The sequence below is a fragment of the Microtus oregoni genome, unplaced genomic scaffold (assembly GCF_018167655.1).
Source record: "Microtus oregoni isolate MIOR12 unplaced genomic scaffold, Mior012 000031F_ref0000149, whole genome shotgun sequence".
Classification (NCBI taxonomy): Eukaryota; Metazoa; Chordata; class Mammalia; order Rodentia; family Cricetidae; genus Microtus; species Microtus oregoni.
The window spans coordinates 20,888,161-20,911,146 of record NW_024543090.1 but is presented as its reverse complement, the minus strand read 5'-3'; the positions used below and the strand labels follow the sequence as shown (position 1 = coordinate 20,911,146).

Genomic DNA, 22,986 nt, shown 5'->3' with positions numbered 1-22,986 from the left:
GGGCATAGACTTGAACTCCTGAGCCTCCTATCTCTGTCTTCAAAGTGCTAGAATCACCAACTAGCTCCACCACAATGAGCTTTGAAGCCTTTCTTTTGTAAATTTGTGAGACCTGTAGGCATAGTGAATTACTAAGATTATTGATTTATACTAGAATGTTCATAATACCGGATTTTTGTTTTCTTTTTTAAAAATGTTTTATATAAATGAATATTTTAACTGGTGTATGTATGTGCACACGTGTGCTTGAAACCACCAGAGGCCAGAAGAGGGTGCAGATACCCTGGAACTGGAGTTAAGGAACAGCTGTAAAGCCACTGTAGGTGCTGGGAACCCATCCCTGGTCCTCGGCAAGAGCAGTCAGTGCTCTTAACCTCTGAGCCGTCCCTCCAGCTCATTTTTTTTCTTTCCATGAGACAAAAAAGAAAATATATTGTATCTTACTTGGAATTAATATTAAGAGGTCACAGATGATGAGCCCTTAGATGAACATCTCTATGTCACAAGCCTACACAGAAGTAATGGATTCCTGCAACTGATACTCTAAGCATAAATCTGAGAAAGGGAGACACTATATTATTTCAAGTTTAGGACTCTTGAGTTACATAAAATTGATATAAAACAGATAAAAGTCAACCAAATTCTTTTGTTTTAATGACAATTAATTTATTGATGGATTGAAGAATACAATTTTAATGGGACAATAAGGCACAACTGTGGATTAAAACAGTTTGCTACACAGCCAAGGGGGGCATAATCTTAGAAACTTTAAATATGTAAATCAAGAAGCCTCTGAAGTACTTCTCAGATCAGTATCAGACAATTCTTTCTTTCTTTCTTTCTTTCTTTCTTTCTTTCTTTCTTTTTTGGTTTTTCGAGACAGGGTTTCTCTGTGGTTTTGAAGCCTGACCTGGAACTAGCTCTTGTAGACCAGGCTGGTCTCGAACTCACAGAGATCCACCTGCCTCTGCCTCCCAAGTGCTGGGATTAAAGGCGTGCGCCACCACCGCCCGGCCAATTCTTTCTTTTTATACAATTCTTATATTACATCATTTGATCACAAAGTCAGACAGATATTTCATAAAGAATTCCCCAATTCATGTAGACTCCAGCAATCCACCCTAGCCACTCCCCTGCATCACCTTTACCCATTCCTTTTGCAGTGTTTTTGTTTGAGTTAATAGCAAATTTTTTTCCTAAAGAATTGTTTATACATCTTGGATAGCCTTCCAAAGCAAAGAAGCAAGCAAGCGAGCAACATCAGAGAAAGCCAGCCAAGAGCAGATTTACAGACATAGGACAGAAGCAGCCTGATGCAGTGAGGTCTAAACCAAGCTGACACTGGCCCAAAAGTTGAGCTGGGTCACTCAACAACCTCTAGTATCACTTCAGTTGGTGTCACCGGGGCCAGGCCTTCTGCTCTGAAGGGATCTGCAGTGGTCTACACAAGGAGCTAGACGGTCATGTGATGAGGACGTTCATGAGACAATACATTCACTGCTTTATGAACTGACTACACAGCTGCCAGCATTAAAATTTGCCAAGTATAAAATTCATTCGGAATTTTGTGCAAAACATTAAGACACTGAGGACAATTTAATTCTTCTAATTCTTTAGGACTGAGATGAGTCAGGCACTTCCACAACACTTGTCTTTCTGTTTGGAAATATGAAGAGTCTTCCAGTGTACAGAACACTGAGGCAAAGCCCATGCTGCAGGGCAAACGTGGACAGCTCTCCAGGGTGTCTAGCCTCTTTAGAAAACTACAAGGCCCCCTACTGTACTGTCATAATGGCTACTCTATTGGTGACAATGTCCCAAAGAGAAGCAAACTGGCAGGCATAAGACTAATTCTGAATGTCAACACTGTACTCAGAAAAGAGGCCATATAAATATGTTGAAAATAAAAAGCCAGAGGTAGAGAGACCTGGGGAAACCACCTAGGAAATATGGCTCTACAAGCCTCACGGTGACGCCACCTTTCAGGAACAGCCCTGTGACGAGAGCAGCTCAGGGGACTGAGTCACATGCTTTCCAGGACTTGTACTGGTTGCTGAAAAGCTCCTGGACAGCAGTGCCCCAAAGACACATCCAGGAGAAGGTAGCTATAAACCACCAGACCACTCACTATCCTGCCAATCACAGACAGACTTGACAGCAGAGCCTGGAGTCTAGCAGAACACAGGGAATCCTGATGAAAAGGAGGGAGGCCCAAAGACCAAATGGAGAGAAGGCTGGGTGACAGAGAAGTAGGAAGTAAAGGACACAAAAAGGAAACAGGAACATGACGGAGGCTCGATGAAGGGAAGGCAGCATGGATATGGTCTCCATCCAGTGGGAGCTTTGCTGGCTGGTTCTTGATATGAGTCCTATTTCATTTCCTCAGACAGGATGGATGCATGGCATTCAGCAGCAAAACAAGGGAAGATGATACTTACAACAGAGACCTGGTGGGTGCATACTGGACAGAAATAGACCAAGGGTACCATTCTGAACGCCCTGTTTATACACCAAAGGCAAGTCTGTGTGGACAGGAGAGACTTCGGGTTGTCATGCAAGAGCAGTAGTTTTATGGGAAAAGGGAATAACAAGATGGGAGTGGGGCAGACAGACAGAATGACGTTCCAGTTCTTAAATACTAGAAAGCAAGAATAATTTGGTCCCTGTCCTTTAGTGAAGAAACCGGATGCTCATTTTCTGTTCTACATCCACCTTCTCCAAAACCTGGAGTTGAAAAACAAAGAAGCAGAAAAATAATTTATCATGAAGATTATGACCATTCTGAGCACCCTTCCTCGTCTTATGCAACAGGATTTAACTGAATACTAAATGGTAAGGGAAAAGGTTCAAAAAGGCACACCCTTCTCTGAGGACACACAGGGAGCTATGGGTGCTGGGAAGAGACATTTTCTTCAGTAGTATAGCCCTTCATAAGTTCCCCATATTCCTCTAAGTAACCCCAATTAAACTCTTATCTTCACCCCTTCAAAAAGACATGAACAAAAAAGAAGATAAGTTGAGAATAAGGGAATCAGCAAGCAAGGAGGAGACAGAATGAATACGATAAAAAATGTATAAAATATTATAATAAAACTCACTATAAATAATCAACATATGCTAATAAAAAGAACTTGAAAGGAAAAAAATCGGAATGTAGTGGTCAGACCTTAACAAATTCTGTAAAGGATATGGCACTGTCTCCATCCTGATCAGCCTCCTGGATGGTCCTGTCCGCAATGCTGCCCAGCTGCTCGTCTGAGATATTCACTCCAACCATCATTCGTAGCACCTGCAAGACCAGGAGTCTTAAAGGAGACTCGAGAAAAAGCCGCCTCAACTCTCCTTTCCTTTGATTCCTTCAAATTTACCAGCTAGAGAATGAAATCCTTAGCTTCTTATCTAGGCCATTCTAAAAAAGGGAGTGAGTGGAACTCCAGCAAAGTCACGAAGTGTCTTCTCCATATGGACAGAAACGGATTCCTTCTGCTTGGACTATAGGCATGATGTCTGCTGGCACAACAGCCATACTGGGGCTATGAGGTCCATCACAAGCATTATAAATTCCATACCAGAACTGAGCAGAAGTTGGGAGACTCAGACACTGTGAAACCCAGACAACCTATCCCTGGGTGTACTGCACCAGGCAAAGCAGTTCTTTACTAAAGTCAGTCAATTTGGTGGGTTGTTCTAAAATCTAAAAGCAGTCCTCCATGTGGCGGGGGGGGGGGGGGGAATTAAGCTTTTATTACAGGCTATAGCCACATAACTCTCCTTGAAGACTACTTGGGAGGCTGATGTGGGATGATTACAAGTTGAGTCCAGTTTGGGTGAACTTAGTGAAGATCTTTTAAAAAATGGAGTGTTGCCAGGTGCATGCCTTTAATCAATCCCAGCACTCAGGAGGTAGAGGTAGGCAGATCTCTGTGAGTTCAAGGCCAGCATGGTCTAGAGAGCAAGTTCCAGGACAGCCAAGGCTGTTACACAGAGAAACCCTATCTTGAAAAATAAAAACAAACAAACAATTATAATAAAAACATGGGGATGTCTGAGATGGTGCTCAGTGGGAGAATGCTTACCTAGCAACACAAGGCCCCAGTACCACACATATGCAAACATGGTACCTTAAACTAGTAACTTCAATGTCCTCTTGCCTAAAGGCTCATGGGCCTTCCTTTCTCCATTCCTTTACATCCTCTGGAAATATTAAATTGCAGAGCAGTGGGTTTCTATTATTTACCAACTATTTTTGTTGAGGTGGGGAGCAAAGGAGGACTGTTTTTCAGACAGGCTTGACTTGCTATGCTGCTCAGGCTGGCCTTAATTGCCTAGACTCCAACAATCTTCCTTAGTTTGTCAAGTAGCTACTACCAATTATATATACAACCTCAAAAGCCAAAAGTTTTGTTGGAGGGTGGTGGTACATGCCTTTAAACATTTTAGAGGCAGAGGCAGGTGGATCTCTGCGAGTTCAAAGCCAACCTGATCTACAGACCAAGTTCCACAACAGCCAAGGCTACACAGAGAAACCCTGTCTCAAAACCCCTACAAGCTGTGGCTCAGTTATTAAGAGCACTGGCTGCTCTTCCAGAGGAAGAGGGGATTTCATGTCCAGCACCTACATGGTGGCTTACAACTGTCTGTAATTCTAGTTCTAGAATGCACTCTTCTGGCCTCCCTGAGAACCAGTCATGAACATGAGTTAACTCAGCAGATGGTGACAACAGTCCCTTAACTCTGATACCAAATCTACAGAGAGACTAAACAGAATTGACTTCAGAGTCCTTGGGATTAAATTATTGCTATCAAGCCGATCTGTTAATAACCGTCCTAGCCACACTGTGTATTCCCCCGTCACTCAGCCCCGCAGAGACAGTCAGGTGTTCAGTGGTGGCGACTGCCCATCCATGAAGACTTAGTGACCCATTTCCAGGGTTTCCAGGACTTCTCTGCTTTTTTTCCTGCAACAGGATCTCTCCAAGGCAGGGACTAAATGATGGTTACTGAAATGAAAGAACTGCTGCTCATGACAGTAAAGTCAGGGCCCCAAAGACACACTGTTCCGAAACTGGTTTCCTACATACCTGTAACAGCTCATCACGGGAGATCTTGTCATCTTTATCCAAATCATACAGTCTGAAAGCAACTGGGAGGAAAACACAATAAGTCAGTGGGCAATCTGCAGTGCTTTGTCCTTTCTCAAGGAGCTGAGCACACAAAGGACAGTAGACAGAAGACTGACATCCAATAAAGAACTTACGTCAGAATTCAGATTTCCTTAGGAAAGAACTGGAATGCTTTTTCTTTTTTGCTTTTTGAGACAGAATTCTCATGTAGCCAAAGCTGGCCTTATGCTTGATTCTCAGCTACAGCTTGAACTTTTGAACTTTCTATCTCCACTTCCTCAGAGCCCAGCAAGACCCAGAGTTTTTAATAAAATCAACAAGACTCTGATGCCTGTATATCCCCACCATAATGCTATGGTAAAGCTCAACAGTATTTTAGCACTTTTGTTAAAAAAATCTTCCCTGGCTCTAAGAACAAGATTCACTTCAGTGATTCTCAAATGGAGCCATAAATGCCAACAAAAGGGAACACATATTCTTCCCAAGAAGATGAGCAAAGGCTAACAGCCACCAACTAGAACTTAATGAGGCATTTGTTAAATATACGAAATGCAGAATTATGTAATCTAACTTATTTGTATTTGTTCTAATATTTAAAAACCTCTAGTAGCTTTAAATCATCATGGGCTCCATTAAATCTGTGGCTTCACAAACTCCTGGGCTCCACCATGCATTCTTTCAAGGCAGGGTTGGGCTCAATTAGTTTCATATAATTTCAATATCAACTTGTGTTGAAAGAAAGTAGAAATTCAACTTCAACTTCCTGGAAAAGTGTTGTAAGATACTGGGCAACAGTCCATGAACTAACAAGGGCAGAAGGAAACCTAGTAAGTATCTAAAGAAAGGAGGCAAGAGGTAACAGGCCAAGAAAATCAAACATTGCCTCTATTACTGGAACTTTAGTCAAATCCATAATCTACCAACAGAAGAGATCGAGGACCAACATAATCTCTCATAGGCAGTGCCGAGGGCTTGATCCCATGCTCCCCGTTGTCATTCTAGTACCTTCTACAGTGCCTGGTGTACAAGAGATAATGAACTATAATAGCGGTAACACTTACTGAATATATACAGTACCTGTATATACAAGGTGCTGTTTGAAGCACTTGACATACATTAATTTTACAAGAGGAAGAACCTCTCAGTGGGGACGACAGATGTGGCTCAGCAGTCAGAGTGATTACCTGGCATATTTTATGCCTTGGGCTCTATTATAAGCCCTCAAAAATAAGGTGTGGTGCTACATGCCAGGAATTTCAGCACATGGGAGGTGGAAATAATGGAAGAAGAAATTCAAACCAGCCTTAGCTACATAGTAAGTTTGAGGCTAGCCTAGGAAACATGTGTTCCATCTCTAATAGCACCAAAATCAATGAATGAGCTATGAAAATGATCTATAAAATCCCTTAATATCTTATTTTCCACAAGAGAAAACTGCAGCCCAAAGATCTCAGGTAACCTGTCTCATGGGCAAAAAATGGTAAACCAGGGAATTCCCACTCAGCTTAGCTCCATGGTCTGACCACTTAGCACTCTGCTTTTATAAAGCTGACAGAGTAAATGAGCTCACAGATGATGAGGATGAGGAAGAAATACATTAAGCCACACAACTGATGCTCCTTACAGTGCAGTTTGTTGCTTCGGCTGTTGAGTGGTTCAGGTCCATTCACATCTTTGCTCTTTTCGTTATCCTCAATGGGTCGAAAATGAGCCAAAGTTCTCATGAATCCTCGGAAGTTTACCTGGTCCTCTCTATTTGGAAACAGAACAGAACATCATGTCAATCCAGGTGGGCTCAGAAATTCAGGGGCACTGATGACTGAGTTTAATCCTCAGAACCCACACAGTGGAGAAAACTGATTCCTGGAAGTTGTCCTTTGATCTCCATGTATGTATGCCTATAACGCACACACATACACACGCACACACACACATACACACACGGGGGGGGGGGGATGTAATAAAAAATAAAATAGCAATAACACAAAGGAAACAACTTTAAAATTGAATAAATGAATATTTAACAGTTAAAGGGTGACCCATGTGACTTGTTTACTTAAGACAATCCTATCAGTCTCAGGCGGCCTGCTTCCTAGAGCTACCCAAAAAAATTCTGCCAGGCATAGTGGCACATACCTTTAATTGTAGCATTTAGAGACAGAGACAGGTAGATCTCTATAAATTCAAGGCTTGCCTGATCTACATAGTTCCAAGCCAGCCAAATCTACACAGTCCAAGAACCTGTATCAAAAAAAAAATAAAAACAAAACAAAATCCCAGGCTTAGCTGGATAATCTCAGCATTTAGGAGGCAGCAGTAGGAGAATTCTGAATTTGAGTTCATTTTGTACTGCAAAAGGGACCATGTTTCAATAAATGTGACAGGCAGTGTCGCTAAGTGTCAGGTAGACACAGTTTGGAGACCTACTAATGGGAGAGATCAAGGGAAGGCTAGCTCAAAAGGATGAGCTTTGTTTCCTTCATGGAGTAGGATAGTATCTGCACCAAAATGTAAGCTCTGAGCAACCAAGCAATATGGATTAACACTTGACCATATGCCTGGGGCATGGGGGTAATGCTATTAGCATAATGTCTATGTAACAGAATGAAACACCTATGTTCTACTATCAAATTTTAATCTGAACAAAAGAAAAGAAAACAAAAAAGAACAGAAAAATTCTTCCATTTTAAGATAAGAAAAATACAAGCCTGGGAGTCAAGCAGCCATGTCTGATAAGAACAGGAAGCAGTGGCACAGGCTGTGTATGCCTGGACACAGAAGCCATGATACTCTTAGCAGCAGACCAGAGAAGATGGCGGGTAGTAACCAAAGTCAGAGGAAATACAGCTTTGCCTTTCAAAACAGACTTCGAGGGCTGGTGAGAGGACTCAGTGGGGGCAGGCTTTTCCAAGCCTTGGTGATATTTGAGTTCATTCTCCAGAATCCAACTGGTGCAGAGGAAAACTGAGTCCCGAAAGTTGCCCTTTAATTTACATAAAATAAATACATGCTTTAAGAAGAAGAAGAAGGAAGAGGAGGAGGAGGAGACTTCCACAAGATGTTTCTTCAAGTAACTGATGGTGACTAAGGAACTCTGAAAAAGACGTTGACAAAACGACCTGACGTTGCAAACGGTTTGTGTATAAAGTACATCTGTGAAAACGTGTCTGGGTGGGGTGCAATGCTCTGCTGGCTCGCAAAGCACACATGACAGTGGTTCAGGCGGCAAGGAAGGCAGAGTGAGAGCAGAAGACTGTTCAGATTCAACAGGACTCTGAATTGAGTGCGTCTTGGTCTGACTGGATTCCTGCCACCCTTTCTGACCTAACTGGCCTTGAGTTTTATTACTTGATTAAAAAAAAAAAAAAAAAAAAGCAAGCCGGGGGCGGTGGTGGCGCACGCCTTTAATCCCAGCACTCGGGAGGCGGAGGCAGGCGGATCTCTGTGAGTTCGAGACCAGCCTGGTCTACAAGAGCTAGTTCCAGGACAGGCTCCAAAACCACAGAGAAACCCTGTCTCGAAAAACCAATTAAAAAAAAAAAAAAAAAAGCAAAATTTTTATGTTTATGGGTATTTTGCTGGTATGTATGACTATGGACCGTGTGTGTGTATCAGCTAGTTTTTTGTTTGTTTTTCGAGACAAGGTTTCTTCTGTTTAACAGCCCTAGCTGTCCTAGAAATAGCTCTGTAGCCCAGGCTGGCCTTGAACTCACAGAGATCCAGAGATCCGCTTGCCTGTCTCCCCAGTGCTGGGAAAAGGTGTGCATCATCACCACCCACATCCGGGCTAGTTTTTATATCAACCTGATGTAGACTAGAGTCATTTAGGAAGAAAAAAAATCCCACACTGGCCTGTAGGCATGCCTTCGAGGTATTTTTAAAATTAGTGACTGACGTGGGAAGGCCCAGCACATTGTGGGTGGTGCTACCCCTAGGCCCATGGTCCTGAATAGCATAGGAAAACAGACTGAAGCCTCAGTGGTGGCTCATGTCTTTGGAGGCAAAGGCAGGCAGATCTCTGAGCTCTATGCCAGCCTACACCATTTCAAGACAGCAGGAATATACAGAGAGACTCTGTCTTGGGGTGGGTGGGGGTAGGGTGGTGAGAAAGAAAGAAAGAAAGAAAGAAAGAAAGAAAGAAAGAAAGAAGAAAGCAAGTAAACAGGCTGAGTAAGCCATGGGAGCAAGCTATGTGTGTGTATATAGCTATATACAGCTATGTACACCCATGCATACATACATATACACATATATATGTATACATAATAAATAAATCTTAAAAAAAACACTATTTCAAAATAAAAGAATAACATTAAAAAAAGATTAAGTTTTAGAAGGGATGACTTCTAAGCAAACAAATACTGAAGCATTCAGAGGTAAATGAATGCAATTTATCATCAAACAGTTAAATAAGAGTATATGAACATACACACATTTCTGTAATACGTAATGTGAAAAAAGACTATGTATACATGTATTATATGCCTGTGTTTATGTATATATGATCTCAAAAATATCAGCGGGAGAAGACCAAGGAAAGGAGAGAGAAAAGAAGGGAGAAGGGAGGGTGTATTTATGAGTATGTGGGTAGAAGGCTAGGGAAATGGCTTAGTGGTAAAGCATTTGTCTAGTATACATCAATACACATGCTTGATCCTCAGCACCACCAAAGAAAAAAAGCAGATATGGAAGAGCAAGAGCAAGAACATACTTTTAATACCAGAACTCAGGCGGTAGAGGTGTGCAGAACTCTGTGAGTTTGAGGCCAGCCTGGTCTATAAAATGAGTTCCAGGTCACCTAGGACTATACAATGAAAGCTCCCATCTCAAAAGAAAGGAAACAACCAGAAATAGCTTGGAGGGGAGGCAGTATCAAGGGAGAAACAAACGACCACAAACTCAGATGCACTGTCCAACACTTTAACAGCAGTAATGTGCTGTGTGCTGCAAATTATGTGTTAGACTTCAATTTCTAACATTAAAAAATATAAAACAGGGAGCCGCACGGATGACTAAATGGTTGAGAGCACCTGTGTTTCCTGCAGAGGACCAGGTTTGATTCCCAGCACCAACATGACAGCTCACAGCCATCTACAATTCCTGTTCGAGCAGATCTAATACTCTCTGATGGTGCTATACAGGTGGTATACACACACACACACATACACACACACACACACACACACACACAAGTAATACAAGAAAAAAATCAAGGAGGGTGGAACAAGAGATAATCTAGATATGAAAATTAGGGATGTACAATTTAACTCTGGGTAACCATGACCTAAAATGACAACTATCATTATTCTACATTAGCAATTAATGGAGGCCAGACAACAAAAAAAGGAGCCAAACCCAAGGGCTGTCCAACCACAGCCATTCCAACTCACCCCTCTGAAAAGAAAGCATTGATGATCCGGTCCCCCAATGGGTTAATGGCAAGTTCTGGAATCCTCTGGAAATCTTCCCGGCTGCCAAGAGAATCACCTTAAGCTAGAGACCACTGGCCTCTGACATGAACTTCTTAAAGCCAACAGAATACAACCCAGTAAGAATAGTGCCTCCTGGAATTACTTCTGAGGCACATGATACAAGTAATTAAATATCTGCCAAGTGGGTTTTGCACCAACTCAGATGTGAATGAAGCTAGATTTAATCTTGCTACATTCCAGTATGTTCAGCAAGCCAGTCATATCAATAAACCAAACAATGAGCAAATAGTTAAGTTGTTCCTTAGTAAATGATTTCCTGAACATTACCATTCTGTAGTTGTTAATTGGCCCTGAGAACAGCAAACACACAATCATCTACTGCAGAGCTTGAATGGAGGAGCAGACAGCTGGAGGAGCCTGTAGACACTTGCTTGGGAAGAGCTAAATCACCAATGAAATGCAAAAATTTCTATCCTTTTTTGGTTTTCAAGACAGGGTTTCTCTGTGTAACAGCTCTGGCTGTCCAGAAACTCACTGTACAGACCAGACTGGCCTTGAACTCAGTGATCTACCTGTCTCCCAAGTGCTGGGATTAAAGGTGTGCACCACCATTGCCCAGCAAGATGCAAGGAATTCTTGAGATGTTTCCATTCAAGAAAAGAATTACAGGGTATGGTGATATTTTGTCTGTGCTCTAACAAATAAAGTTTGCCTGAAGACCAGAGAGAAGAGCTAGCCACTATTTAACTATAGAGGTCTGAGGTCTGTACAGACAGACAGGAAGTGATATGGCTGACGGAGAAGAATATAAGGCAGGAGGAGACAGGTAGGTGCTCAGCCCTTTTTCAGCTGAGGAGTTAGAAAGGTAAGAGTGGGCTGTGGCTTGCTCCTTTGTCTCTCTGATTTTTCAGCATTTACCCCAATATCTGGCTCTGGGTTTTTTTGTTTTTTAAATTTATTTATTATGTATACAGTATTCTCAGTATTCTGTCTGCAGGCCAGAAGAGGGCACCAGATCTCATTACAGATGGTTGTGAGCCACCACGTGGTTGCTGGGAATTGAACTCAGGACCTTTGGAAGAGCAGGCAGTGCTCTTAACCACTGAGCCATCTCTCCAGCTCTGGCTCTGGGTTTTTATTATTAAGACCAATTAGAACTCATGCAACAACAGGGCATAGTGGATCACACCTATGGTCCCAGAACTTGGAAGCCAGCCTGAGCTATATAAGTGAGTTCTAGCACAGTTTAAACTACAGAGCGAGACTCTCTCATGGTTTCCCAAGAAACAAACAAAAAGAGAGGGAGAGAAAGAAGGAAGGAAGGAAAGAAGAAAGAGGAAATAATTCTTTCAAGCATGAGAACTGAGGAAGATTTAACCTTGAACATGGTAAGAGCAATCAGCTTCACATAACATAGAGGCTATGACATTCATTATACATACATCTTGCGCAGATCTACTGCTCCAACTTGATATAGTATCACACCTATTTTCACGTCATACTTTATCTGTGCCCTTGTAGAGCTGAGGAAACTGAATTAGAGACACCAAGTAACTTGCCCTCGCCACAACTAAAGGCAGAAGTGGTTTAAATCTAAGACTTTAAGTCGAAATTTTTTGTAAGAAAAAGTTTCTCACATTGTTTTTTAATTAGAGTACTGCAGACCAGTTTCCTGCCTCAGCCTCTGAGTACTGGGATTACAGGATGTGTTACCACACTCAGCCCACAGGACTAGAACAGAAGCCACCTACATTTATAGGGAGTGGGAAGAGAGCAGCAAAAGTCTAGCCATGGCCGGCGGTGGTGGCGCACGCCTGTAATCCCAGCACTCGGGAGGCAGAGTGAGTTCGAGACCAGCCTGCTCTACAAGAGCTAGTTCCGGGACAGGCTCTAAAACCACAGAGAAACCCTGTCTCAAAAAAACCAAGAAAAAAAAAAAAGTTTAGCCACGAATTAGCATCACTGGTCTGGCTTATTTAATCCCTCGGTGGACCAATGATCTGTAGACACCATGGCCCAAGTGGTCCTTGCCCTCAAAATGCAAGATACTTAGTGTGCCTACCCTTAGGATAAAGACAGCTGCTAGGGAGTTCCTGGTTTTGGGGGGAAAGGAAGTACTCACCTGAGAGTCCCATTCTCCCCTTTGTCCAGGCTGGTGAACCGGCTGTACAGGCGCGTGATCTGACTGTGGGAAACTAAAGAGCACAAAATTAGTACCAATTGAAGAAGGAGACAGGCATTTACACTACACCCACAGCCTGCCACATGCTTTAGTGTGGGGGATAGGAGGGGCGGTGAAGCTTTTCTAGAATGTCAAAACAGCAAATTTAAAAAAAAAAAAAAAGGAAGAGCTGGAAAAGAAACTAAATCAAATGCAATGAAAACTGGCTCTAAAAATGAAGTGTAGGCAGCCAGGCAGTAGTAGCAAAGGCCTTTAATCCCAGCACTCAGGAGGCAGAGGCAGGCGAATCTCTGTGAGTCCAAGTCCAGGCTGGTCTACAAGAGCTAGTTCAGGAACAGCCATGGATACACAGAGAAACCCTGTCTTAAAACTTCCCCCATCTCCCCCATCCCACCCTGCTACCAGAAGAAGGAGGAGGGGGAGAATTATAGAACTCTTTTTAAAAAACTGTTAGAGGCAAAGACTACAGGTCAGTTGCAGAGTATTTGCTTAATAGTATGATCCCTAACACACACACACACACACACACACACACACACACACACACACCACTCCATGTGAAATAAAGTTAAAGGAAAAAAGACAATCCAACTCAAACCTATTAGTTAGCTTGGCTCTTCGGACTGCAATTTCTAAGTAGATAACATTGAACTAAATATTGGGGCACATCAAACATTTCTGTTTTTAAAGTCTGGTTTCCTTCTGCACCAAGCATCTACAACGTCACCTCTTCTTCAGGACTTCATCAGGTGACAGACCACCACAACCTGGAATCGGCTTGTTTGCTGTGACCAAATGACATCTACAAGAGAAGGCGGTGCTCCTCATCTTGTATGACTCCAGGACAGCTAAGAGCAGTCTATAACTGCAGACATCCAACACAACAGTGGGAACGCACTGCTGGGAAACAGTCTTCTAGCAGACTGAGGCAAGGGGAGAAAGCGGTGACCACAGGCGAAAAGACTACAGCCCCAGTAGGTCACAGTTTCAGACTGTCTCCGCTGCACCCCTTAGGCAATAAGGGTTAAGGGAAGTGTGGTTCTGTGGTTGTCCTCCTGGAGCTCAAGCAACAACACTGGACTCACTGTGTTAGGAACAATGAAACAAAGTAAACAAGGCAGGGGGTGAAACAAGAAGTGAATGATGGGGCAGAGATGAGAGAAGAGGGCACACCAGGTCAGCTGTGACCTCTTTGGCATTAGCTTCCTCTTTGACATGGAGCTGGGAGAACTCAGGTGTGCAGAGAGCAGAGGAGTACAGCTGCTGAGGCTTCAGCTGGAGACTCTGTTGCCAGGAAGCTAGGCCGACAGATTCTAAGTCCATTCATGGCGCCACACCGGGAAAGTGAGTGGGGCACACACTTGGACAGCCAGGTAGACAGATTCTAAGCCCATTCACGCACCACAGGGGGTAGGTGAGCGGGAATGTGAGGAGCTGATGAAAGGAAAAGGCTTGGCAAAGCGCCTGGCATTCGGAAAGCACACCAAGTTAACCATTAGTGTCACCTCAGCACCCCTTCAGGAGCGCCGGAAGGGACAGTTTATACTGCTATGCTAACTTCGCTCCACTTTCTTGACCATGCCAGGCACAGCTGCTTTCTTTAGGAATCTGATCAGTTTATCCAGGCCTGGCATCTGGCCTCAAAGGTCAGATGGTCTGTCACCTTACTACTCTTGTAATAAATTCCTTAGTTGAGCAAAACTAAGCCAGTTAAAGAATAACTATATTTCCCAAAAAGTTTGGAAAAAGAAATGTTTACCATCTCAACATTTTTTCCATTTTATTAATTTTCCATCTAATATCATTTGTGTACTTAAATCTGATAGCTTAATTTCCTTTTTTTAATAATTTATTTTTATGTTATGTTCATTGGTGTTTTGCCTGTATGTATGTCTATATGAGGATGTCAGGTTCCTTGGAACAGGATTTACAGACAATTGTGAGCTGCCATGTAGATACTGGGAATAGAACCTGGGTCCTCTGGAAGAGCAACCAGGGCTCTTAACCACTGACTATCTCTCCAGTCCCCTAATAGCTTAATTTTCAATTAGTAGTTCATGACCTTTCACACTGATGTTGAGTATTTTAAAAATGTTTATTTTTTTATTATGTTTCTAGGTCTGTGCAAGTGAGTGCTGATGCCCTCAGAAGCCAAAGGAATTGGAGCCCCTGGACTAGAGCTATAGGTGTTTGTGAGCTGCCTAACATGGATGCTAGGAACCAAACTCAGGGCCTTCTGGAAGAGCAGGATGCATTCAACCATGGAGCCATCTTTTCCATCCTGGTTTTGCACTATTTTCTCTGTGTGTAGTATGCACAGTATGTGTGGTGGGTGAGTGCATGTATCCATGCACACACATGCAGAAGCCAGAGCGGGACTCCAGGAACTGAGTTTCTCTCTGAACTGGAAGCTCACCACTATGGCCAGACTGGGTGGTTGACTGGGGAACTCTAGGCAGTTACAGACATGCCTGCCTCTCTATGTGGCTGGGGACTTGTACCGAGGTCCTGTTCGCAGAGCAAGTGCTCTTACCCACTGGGCTCCTCTCTAGCCCCGAGGAGTTTTAAGTAATTATAATGTTCAGTTCGCTAGGTAAGATTTTAGTGTTTAGTCTCTCTCACATTTCAGATTATGGGTTAATATAAAAAAAATCAAATTACATTAACATATCAGTTTAGGGTATTTTATATTTACACATTATTTTAACATTATACACACGATAAAATTTAAATGGAACAAACACGCAATGTGGTTTTCCTAACACCGAAGCCCCCAATCTCCCACGCCAGGACCATGAAATTATGGCAAATGTCACAATCTAATACAACTCCTAAAACTAATAAATGCATTATTAGAGATTTGTTACAGAAGAACATAAATGGAGCCCTCTTACTCTATGTATGTTTTCTAAAAACTCCTTTGGTAAGGACTTGTGTCATTACACTCCATTTTTTATGAAGAAAATCAATTTACAGCTTTTAGAAGTCATAATTTGCTGATTTATACATAATAAGCATGCACTTAAAAGTAGCTTTATAAGTGTAAGAAACTGCTATCTTCCAGGACAAACTTGCCCATGTGGAAATCAATGGCAAAACATACAAACAAATGTCAACTATTAACATTCTCAGTATGCTCATATCTAAACCTATCACTTATATTTTGAATATGTTATGATGGCAAGATTAAACACAGCTTTGTAAATATCAAGGTGCTAACTCAGAAGGCAAAGGCAGGTGATCTCTGAGATTGAGGCCAGTCTGGTTCACAGAGGGAGTTCTTGGACAGCCAAGGCCATACAGAGAAACCCGTCTCAAACAACGAACAAGGGTGCTAAATGCCCTGGGACAAAGAATATAAAGCACCCTACAAAGTAAAGTGACCTTAAACTCACTCTATAAGCACAGGCTAGCCTTGAATTGCAGCCCCGCCTCTGTCCCCACAGTGTTAGTATTACACACATGGACCACCACACTGGGCTTCATCTACCTTTAAAAGAGCTACACAATCCACATGCATAAAAGTATTAGAACTGCCAGGAATAAAGACAGGTCACGTGTCCAGTAAAACCAAACTCACTGAAGGGGCTAAACTAACAAGACAGATACCTAAAACCTCTGACATTCTTGGAAATTCAAAGGAAATCTCAGGAGGTAGCAGTTTCCCTTAGAGAAGACTATACTACGAATATGCCCCGAATGAAGTTGCAGTCACTCTGCTGATGAACAAGTAATTATTTTATACCGAAAGACTGAAAAGACCCTGCTCACCCCAAGTTCAGAGCTTTCTATTATTTCTGCCTCGTGTTCAGAGAAGAAAGGTAGTTCATGGACACGAAAGTACCAAGCTGGTCTGGCAAGGGGAAGCATGAAAAGTTAAAGAAGAGAAGTGAAATTATTTTGCCATCATTTTGATCCTATCTAAATGAAGACAACAACCTGGGTCACACTGCAGGCAACAGCAGCTCTGGGGAAAACTGCAGAGCTGAGCCTGCACTGCACCCCTCACCAGTCCTCTTCATGTTTCATACCCCGACATTTCTCCAATGTAAGGATGTTAAGATTTAACCTATTCTCCTAAGAATTAAGAGACCACTGGGTAGTGGTGGTGCATGCCTTTACTCCCAGCACTCTGGGAGGCAGAGGCTGTCAAATCTGAGTTTGAGGCTGCCTGATCTACGATGCGAGTTCCAGAACAGTCAGGAACACAGAGAAACCCTATCTCAAAAACCAAAAAGGTATTTTCTAAAATAAGCAGGGGAAGGACCTCAGTAGAAGTGCTTCAGGGCATGCTCAAGGAATGGCTTCTAAGCCCAGTCCAACAAAAGAACAAAGTGAACCAACCAAACAAACAAAATGCATCTTCTCAGAACAGGGCAAAGTTTAGTATTACTGACCAGCAGGTGATAAAAAGTCACTATTAACTTTCTTAGGAACAATGACAGTACCGTGGTTAACAAGTTACATGTTTCCTCTTCCTACAAAACACGAAAGTAATTAAGGGTAAAGTACTGTGAGTTCAATGCCAGCTTGACTAGAGAGTTCCAGGTCAACCAGGGTTACACAGTCAGACCCTGTCTCAAAACAAAAACAAAAACAAACCAAACATCAGGGCTGGAGGTAGAACTCAATGGTACATTCCTTTCTAAGCATGCATAAAAGCCAGACTCTAGGTTTAATCCCTTACACCAAAAGAAATAAAGAGGTTAATGAACAGAAAATGACATATAAAGCAAATACAGCAAAACTATAACAACACGTACTAAATAAGAATAAGTAAGGGGACAGGGCAGTGGTGGCACACAGCTTTAATCCCAGCACCCAGGAAGCAGAGGCAGGTGGATTTCTGAGTTCGATACCAGCCTGGTCTACAGAGCAAGTTTTAAGGCAGCCAGAAACTGTCTCGAAAAACAAATAAGAATGAGTATTGGGCATCATTCATTCACTGTCAACTTTTCAGTATATTTTAAAATTCATAGTACAAAATCTGAACACCTGAGTTTTTGTTTTGTTCAGGTGGTTGTTACTCCGGCTGTTTAGTTTGTTTGAGACTGTAAGATTTATTTCTTTTTATTTTAAGAGTGTTTTGTCAGAATGTATGTATGGGTAGCATGTGTGTGCTTTGTGCCAACAGAGGCCCAAAAAGGGAGTTACAGATCACAGTGAGTTGACATGTGAGTGCAGAGAACCAATTTGGGTCCTCTGTAAGAATGGCGAGCACTCTTAATTGCTGAGCCACCTCTCTGACCCTTTTTTATTTTAAAAATTAGTTATGTGTATGTATGCACACACATGTCCACATGCATTTGTGCCACAGTACACACATGACGGTCAAAGGATAACTTGGCAGAGTTTCCACCATGTGGGTCCTAGGAATCAAAACTGGGACATCAGGGTTGCTGGCAAGCACCTTTACCAGAGGAGCCAACTGAGCAAAAGACAGTATCTTGCTATGGAGTCTAGTCTGGCCTTGAACTCAGAACCCTAGTGCTGGGGTTACAGGCATAAAATAAGCTACCACATCTGGTATGAATTCTAATCTTTTGAATCTGATACAGTCAGGCCAGGTCACAATATGTGACATACAACCTCAGGTATCTGCTCATGCTCCTCGGTAATAGTGTTTACTGCAGGTTAACATAAGTATTACTATTTTGTAGCATAGTGTTTTTCTGCTTAAACTCAAAAGATAGCTCCTATCTCTGCAGCTGCTCCTAGGGTCAGTGAATACCTATGTAAACTTCAAGTAGTCTGTGCTCTGAGCCCCTTCCTCATTCATAAGGCTCTACTCCTTCAGAGTTCTGCTCTCTACCCTACCTTGACACACAGCTCTCCCTACCCCTTTCTAACCTGAAAGAGGAATCCTGGGAGAAAACTAGAAGGGCACAGAACTTTATAAATTATTCCCAATCTGTTATAAGGTATTATCTGTGCATTTCCAACTCAGTGAAACGAAACAGGACACAGGAGGGTCCTCTGCCCACACAGAATCTTCTGACAATGTGGGGTGACAGGGAGAGAGAGGACAGGATGGGGCCCAGAAGGAGGCAGGAGCACCCAGAAGCTCAGCTTCAAGAAATGTTCTCAAGCAGCTGCCTCTGTCAGTTGTCCTCCTCTGGAACTAGAGAGACCCGCCCCCTTCATACACTACACCCTTCCAAACAAACAAAACCTCACCGGTCTGTCCAACTCACTTCCTACCCTGTTCAACACCCTGCCCATACCCACATGACACACACCAGAGGGCAGAAACTAAAAATAACCAATCTGCATTCACCATTATTTAGCTGGAATGAACCTTTGCTCAAAGTTAAGGTTTTTGGCAATCCACAGCCAGGCTGTTCCTCTGGATAAGTGAACTAAGGGTCATTACAGAAACTTCTGTATTGACCAATTCAGTAAGAGACAAGATAGAGACGCCGTGACCTCTCTCCAATGACATCATTCATTCAAATGTACTAACTTATAAAAATGGAGAAATGTGGAAAAAAAGGGATAGAACAAAGGCTAAATATAGTACGTGTTTTTCAACGACAAAGTGTTTTTCTTTCTTTTTGAGACAGGGTCTCACTATACAGCCCTGGTTCTGCCTGGAACTTGGAGATCTACCTGCTTCTGCCTCCACATCTGGTCTTTTTTTTTTTTTTTTTTTTTTGCTTGCTTGTTTTTTAAAACAGGGTTTTTCTGTATAGTCCTGGCTGTCCCGGAACTCACTCTGTAGACCAGGCAAGCCTTGTACTCAGAGATCCACCTGCTTCTGCCTCCCGAGTGCTGGAATTAAAGGCATTCTGTGGAGCCGACACACTTGTAATCCCAGTACTTGGGAGGTTGAAGCAATAGGATCTTAAATTTGAGGCCAGTATGGGCTACAAGAGAACCTGTTAAAGGAAAAAAGAAAAAGAAGAAAGGGCTGCGCAGTGGTGGCGCACGGCTTTAATCCCAGCCCTCGGGAGGCAGAGGCAGGCAGATCTCTGTGAGTTCGAGACCAGCCTGGTCTACAAGAGCTAGTTCCAGGATAGGCTCCAAAGCTACAGAGAAACCCTGTCTCGAAAAACCAAAGAAAAGAAAAGGAAAGGAAAGGAAACAAGTCTCTGCTAAGGGTGCAAACTAGATAAACTCACAACTCAGCCTCGAGGGTAGAGGACTGACCCTGTAGCCGACTGGGCTAACAGTTGCTGGGACACAGAGACACTCCAGGTTAATTTATCCAAAATGAATCTATTTTTGCGTCAAGATCCTATTCCTATACTCTAAAGGCCAGCTCGTGACTTTCTTCCCTAAGTTCTGAAGGTGGGTGCTGCAGGATTTGGGCTTCCTTATGTCCTGGCACCAATCAGAACTCTTTTTTGCTTATGTCCCCAGCCAGGTTGTGGGTGTCTTCTGTCACCATCTGCTCTGAACACCTAGCATAATACTAAACAGACACCACAAAGTTTCAGTAAGGGCTTGTTTTATTAGGGCCTTCCCGGTCAATACATACACGGGCTTTGGGGACAATCATTCTCATACTTGAATCACTCTTGGATGACCAGGATAATAGTTCTCCCATGATGACTTAGGGTTTGTCCATGAGTCACAAGGTAAAATAACTCAGCCCTACAGCCAAGACTTATGCAAAGAAACTGGAATGACATTACTGTGCCATTTACTATGAAGCAAAACAGTTTTCCCTAAGTTGGCATGATGGCTCATACTTATAATCCCAGTACCCAGGAAGCAGAGGCAGGAGGACTGCCATGAGTTTGAAATTAGCCTGGGCTATGTAGAGAAACTTTTTTTGTTTGTTTTGTCTTGTCTCTAAAGACAGGGTTTCCCTGTGTAGTCCTAGCTATACTGGAGTTTGTTGCGTAGACCAGATTGGCCTTGAACTCAAGAGATCCACCTGTTTCTGCTGGGATTAAAGATATGCATCACCAAACCCTGTTTATGTAGTAAATTCTAAGTAAGTCTGGGCTACATAATAAGACCTGTGTCAAAAAACAAAGGACAACAAAACAATGGCTTGTGCCACACTCACTACACTTCCTCGTGACATGACTCTTTATACACAGATGCTTTAACCTGGCTGTCATCCTAGGTGTAAAGAAGTCATGATGTTTCCAAGTGTGATCAGAGGTCATGGCCCAAAATGTAGTAAAATGCTCGCTAAATCCAGTTCCCTGTATTTCTGCCATGGAATCAGAATAGGTCACGAAATATCCATAAAGGTGAGTAGTCAAATAAAAGTTATAAAAAGCTAAGTGATTTCTGCCATTCAATTGAAACTGAGAAAAGGATCACCTTGGCTAAGTAGGTGGGTCAGCATGGTTTAAGATCTCGGTAAAGCTCAGCAGCCGTGTGTGTCAGCAGGGTATGGAAAACCAATGCGACAGGAGGCGGGCTACCTAAGGCTTCCAGCTTGAACACTCTAGGAAGCTGAACTTGTCAGTCAGCCAGGACAACTTTTAATTTATCCACGTACTCCATTCCTGGAGAATTCTGTTCACCCTGTGATCCCTAGGCACTACTTGCTTTGTGTTACTTGATGCCAAAGACAGGTATCGTGAAGACACAGCTTACAAAACTCAAAGAGTCCAAAGGATCACCGAGAAAGCATGGTAGCAATACAGTTGTATCATACCTTATCAAGTCTTTTCAAAGCTATGGTGTTCTCAGTGTTTCTGAATTCCTAAAGCCCCGCTGCTCCTTCTTTCAGGCTAACAAGGAAGAACCTAGAGCATATATGTATGTGTGTGTGTGTGTGTGTGTGTATTTAAATCTGTTCCTGGTACAAACTCACTGATTTTGGAGTACATCCAGTTTCAATATCAACTGCATAAGATACAGCAACATGGCAGAAATCAGTATGTATGAAAACAGGATAAATGTCCTCATTATGTCATTAAAAATCTGGTCACTGCCGGGCGGTGGTGGCGCACGCCTTTAATCCCAGCACTTGGGAAGCAGAGGCAGGCGGATCTCTGTGAGTTCGAGACCAGCCTGGTCTACAAGAGCTAGTTCCAGGACAGGCTCCAAAAAAAAAAAAAAAAACAAAACTGGTCACTATACCCGTGCCTTTTCTCCAACGATTCAGATTAAAAAGTCTCAGGTTTTCAGACTCCTGATTGCTTACAGGTCGCGAGTCCCCGGTCTAGGTCTATTCGATCTTTTTTTCTGAGTTCATTCTTCCCTGCGTGTGATTTTAATAGTTTTAGGTCCTTGCTGAGAAACCTCACTGGAATGTATTACGTTTTCTTCAGGAACCATTCAGGTTTCCTGGATTTGCTTCTCCTTTACCTACTGTTCAGGTTGCCTCCTCTGTAAGAGGAACGATAAAGAAAGAAAATTCGCGGACTTGGGTGGGCAAGAGTGGAGTGGTGGTGTCTGTGCTCCGCGGATGGATCGAGATTTCGGGCTTTTGAGGCAAGACAGCACCAGAGGGGCCACATCCCGGCTCCGGGAAACTACAGATGAACGCACAGGTCCTCTAGCCTTCGGTTACCCAAAACACGGGCGCTGCGCGGGACCCTCCCAACAAAGTCACCGCACCCAGATCAAGACCTCAGCGACGATCGTCCTCAGTACCGAGGCCGGACGGAGACACCCGGTCGCCTTCCCACCCCCCAACCCGAACTCACAGCCAGTCTCCTTCTTGATCTCCTCGAGCTCTTCGTCCCGCAGTAACGTGGAGGCCCGAGACCCCATCACCGTTGGCGGCGGGTGCTCCTCCGGGAGCGGCTGCGCCAGACGCTACGGCGGCGAGAGGGAAGGAGGGAGGGAAGGGCCAGGGGTCAAGAAGGGAGAGGGCACTGTTTCTTCTGCGGCCCGGGGAGGGAAACCAGGGGTGGCGCGCGGGGGAGGGCAGTCCGACAGCAGCCAATCGGGAGCGAGGCCGCGCCCTGCGCAGGCGCCAACGTCAGAGCTTGGCGCTCGAGCCCGGAATGAATCAGCCCCGCGGCTGCAAGAGTCCAAAGGGAGACAGACCCCGCCCCCGGAACCCCAGCTGCCGCCGGCCTTAAAAGGGCGACGCCACTGTGGCGCTGGCGACCACAGTTAAAAGGGCAGTGCCGCCTTGCCACCGTTTGCCGACAAACCAGAGGGCAGGTTCACTGCGTAACCCACAGGTTTCTCTGAGGACCCTCGCACCAGGCATCCCATCTCACAGGTGACAGGAACTGAGGGGAGAAACAAAACCGACATAACAAGTGGGGAGTCCCAGGGTGGATCCCCAGACTGGGCCCGGCGCAGTCTTTCCTCCTTCAGCCTCTCC

The 22,986-nt window shown here is 43.6% G+C and overlaps 1 protein-coding gene across 1 annotated transcript; it reads right to left on the bottom strand.

Moving 5' to 3' along the window:
• Nucleotides 1-641: 641 nt before the first annotated feature.
• On the bottom strand, nt 642-22,975 carry Chp1 (calcineurin like EF-hand protein 1). Its single transcript, XM_041679036.1, has 7 exons — nt 22,355-22,975; nt 12,678-12,750; nt 10,514-10,594; nt 6,748-6,875; nt 5,082-5,143; nt 3,167-3,289; nt 642-2,724 (listed from the first exon to the last, which is right to left on the bottom strand). Exons 1-7 carry the CDS (start codon nt 22,419-22,421, stop codon nt 2,671-2,673), a joined length of 588 nt encoding a protein of 195 aa, XP_041534970.1. The 5' UTR covers nt 22,422-22,975; the 3' UTR covers nt 642-2,670.
• Nucleotides 22,976-22,986: the final 11 nt, after the last annotated feature.

Bases quoted from the DNA above. Each gene is read 5' to 3' on its own strand.
- Chp1 (XM_041679036.1), bottom strand. From the start codon at position 22,421: ATGGGGTCTCGGGCCTCCACGTTACTGCGGGACGAAGAGCTCGAGGAG. The intron at 12,751-22,354 runs GTGAGTTCGGGT...TGTGCTCTTTAG, and splicing joins GATCAAGAAGGAGACTGGCT to TTTCCCACAGTCAGATCACG. The intron at 6,876-10,513 runs GTGAGTTGGAAT...GTTTCCAAATAG, and splicing joins AATGCTTTCTTTTCAGAGGG to AGAGGACCAGGTAAACTTCC.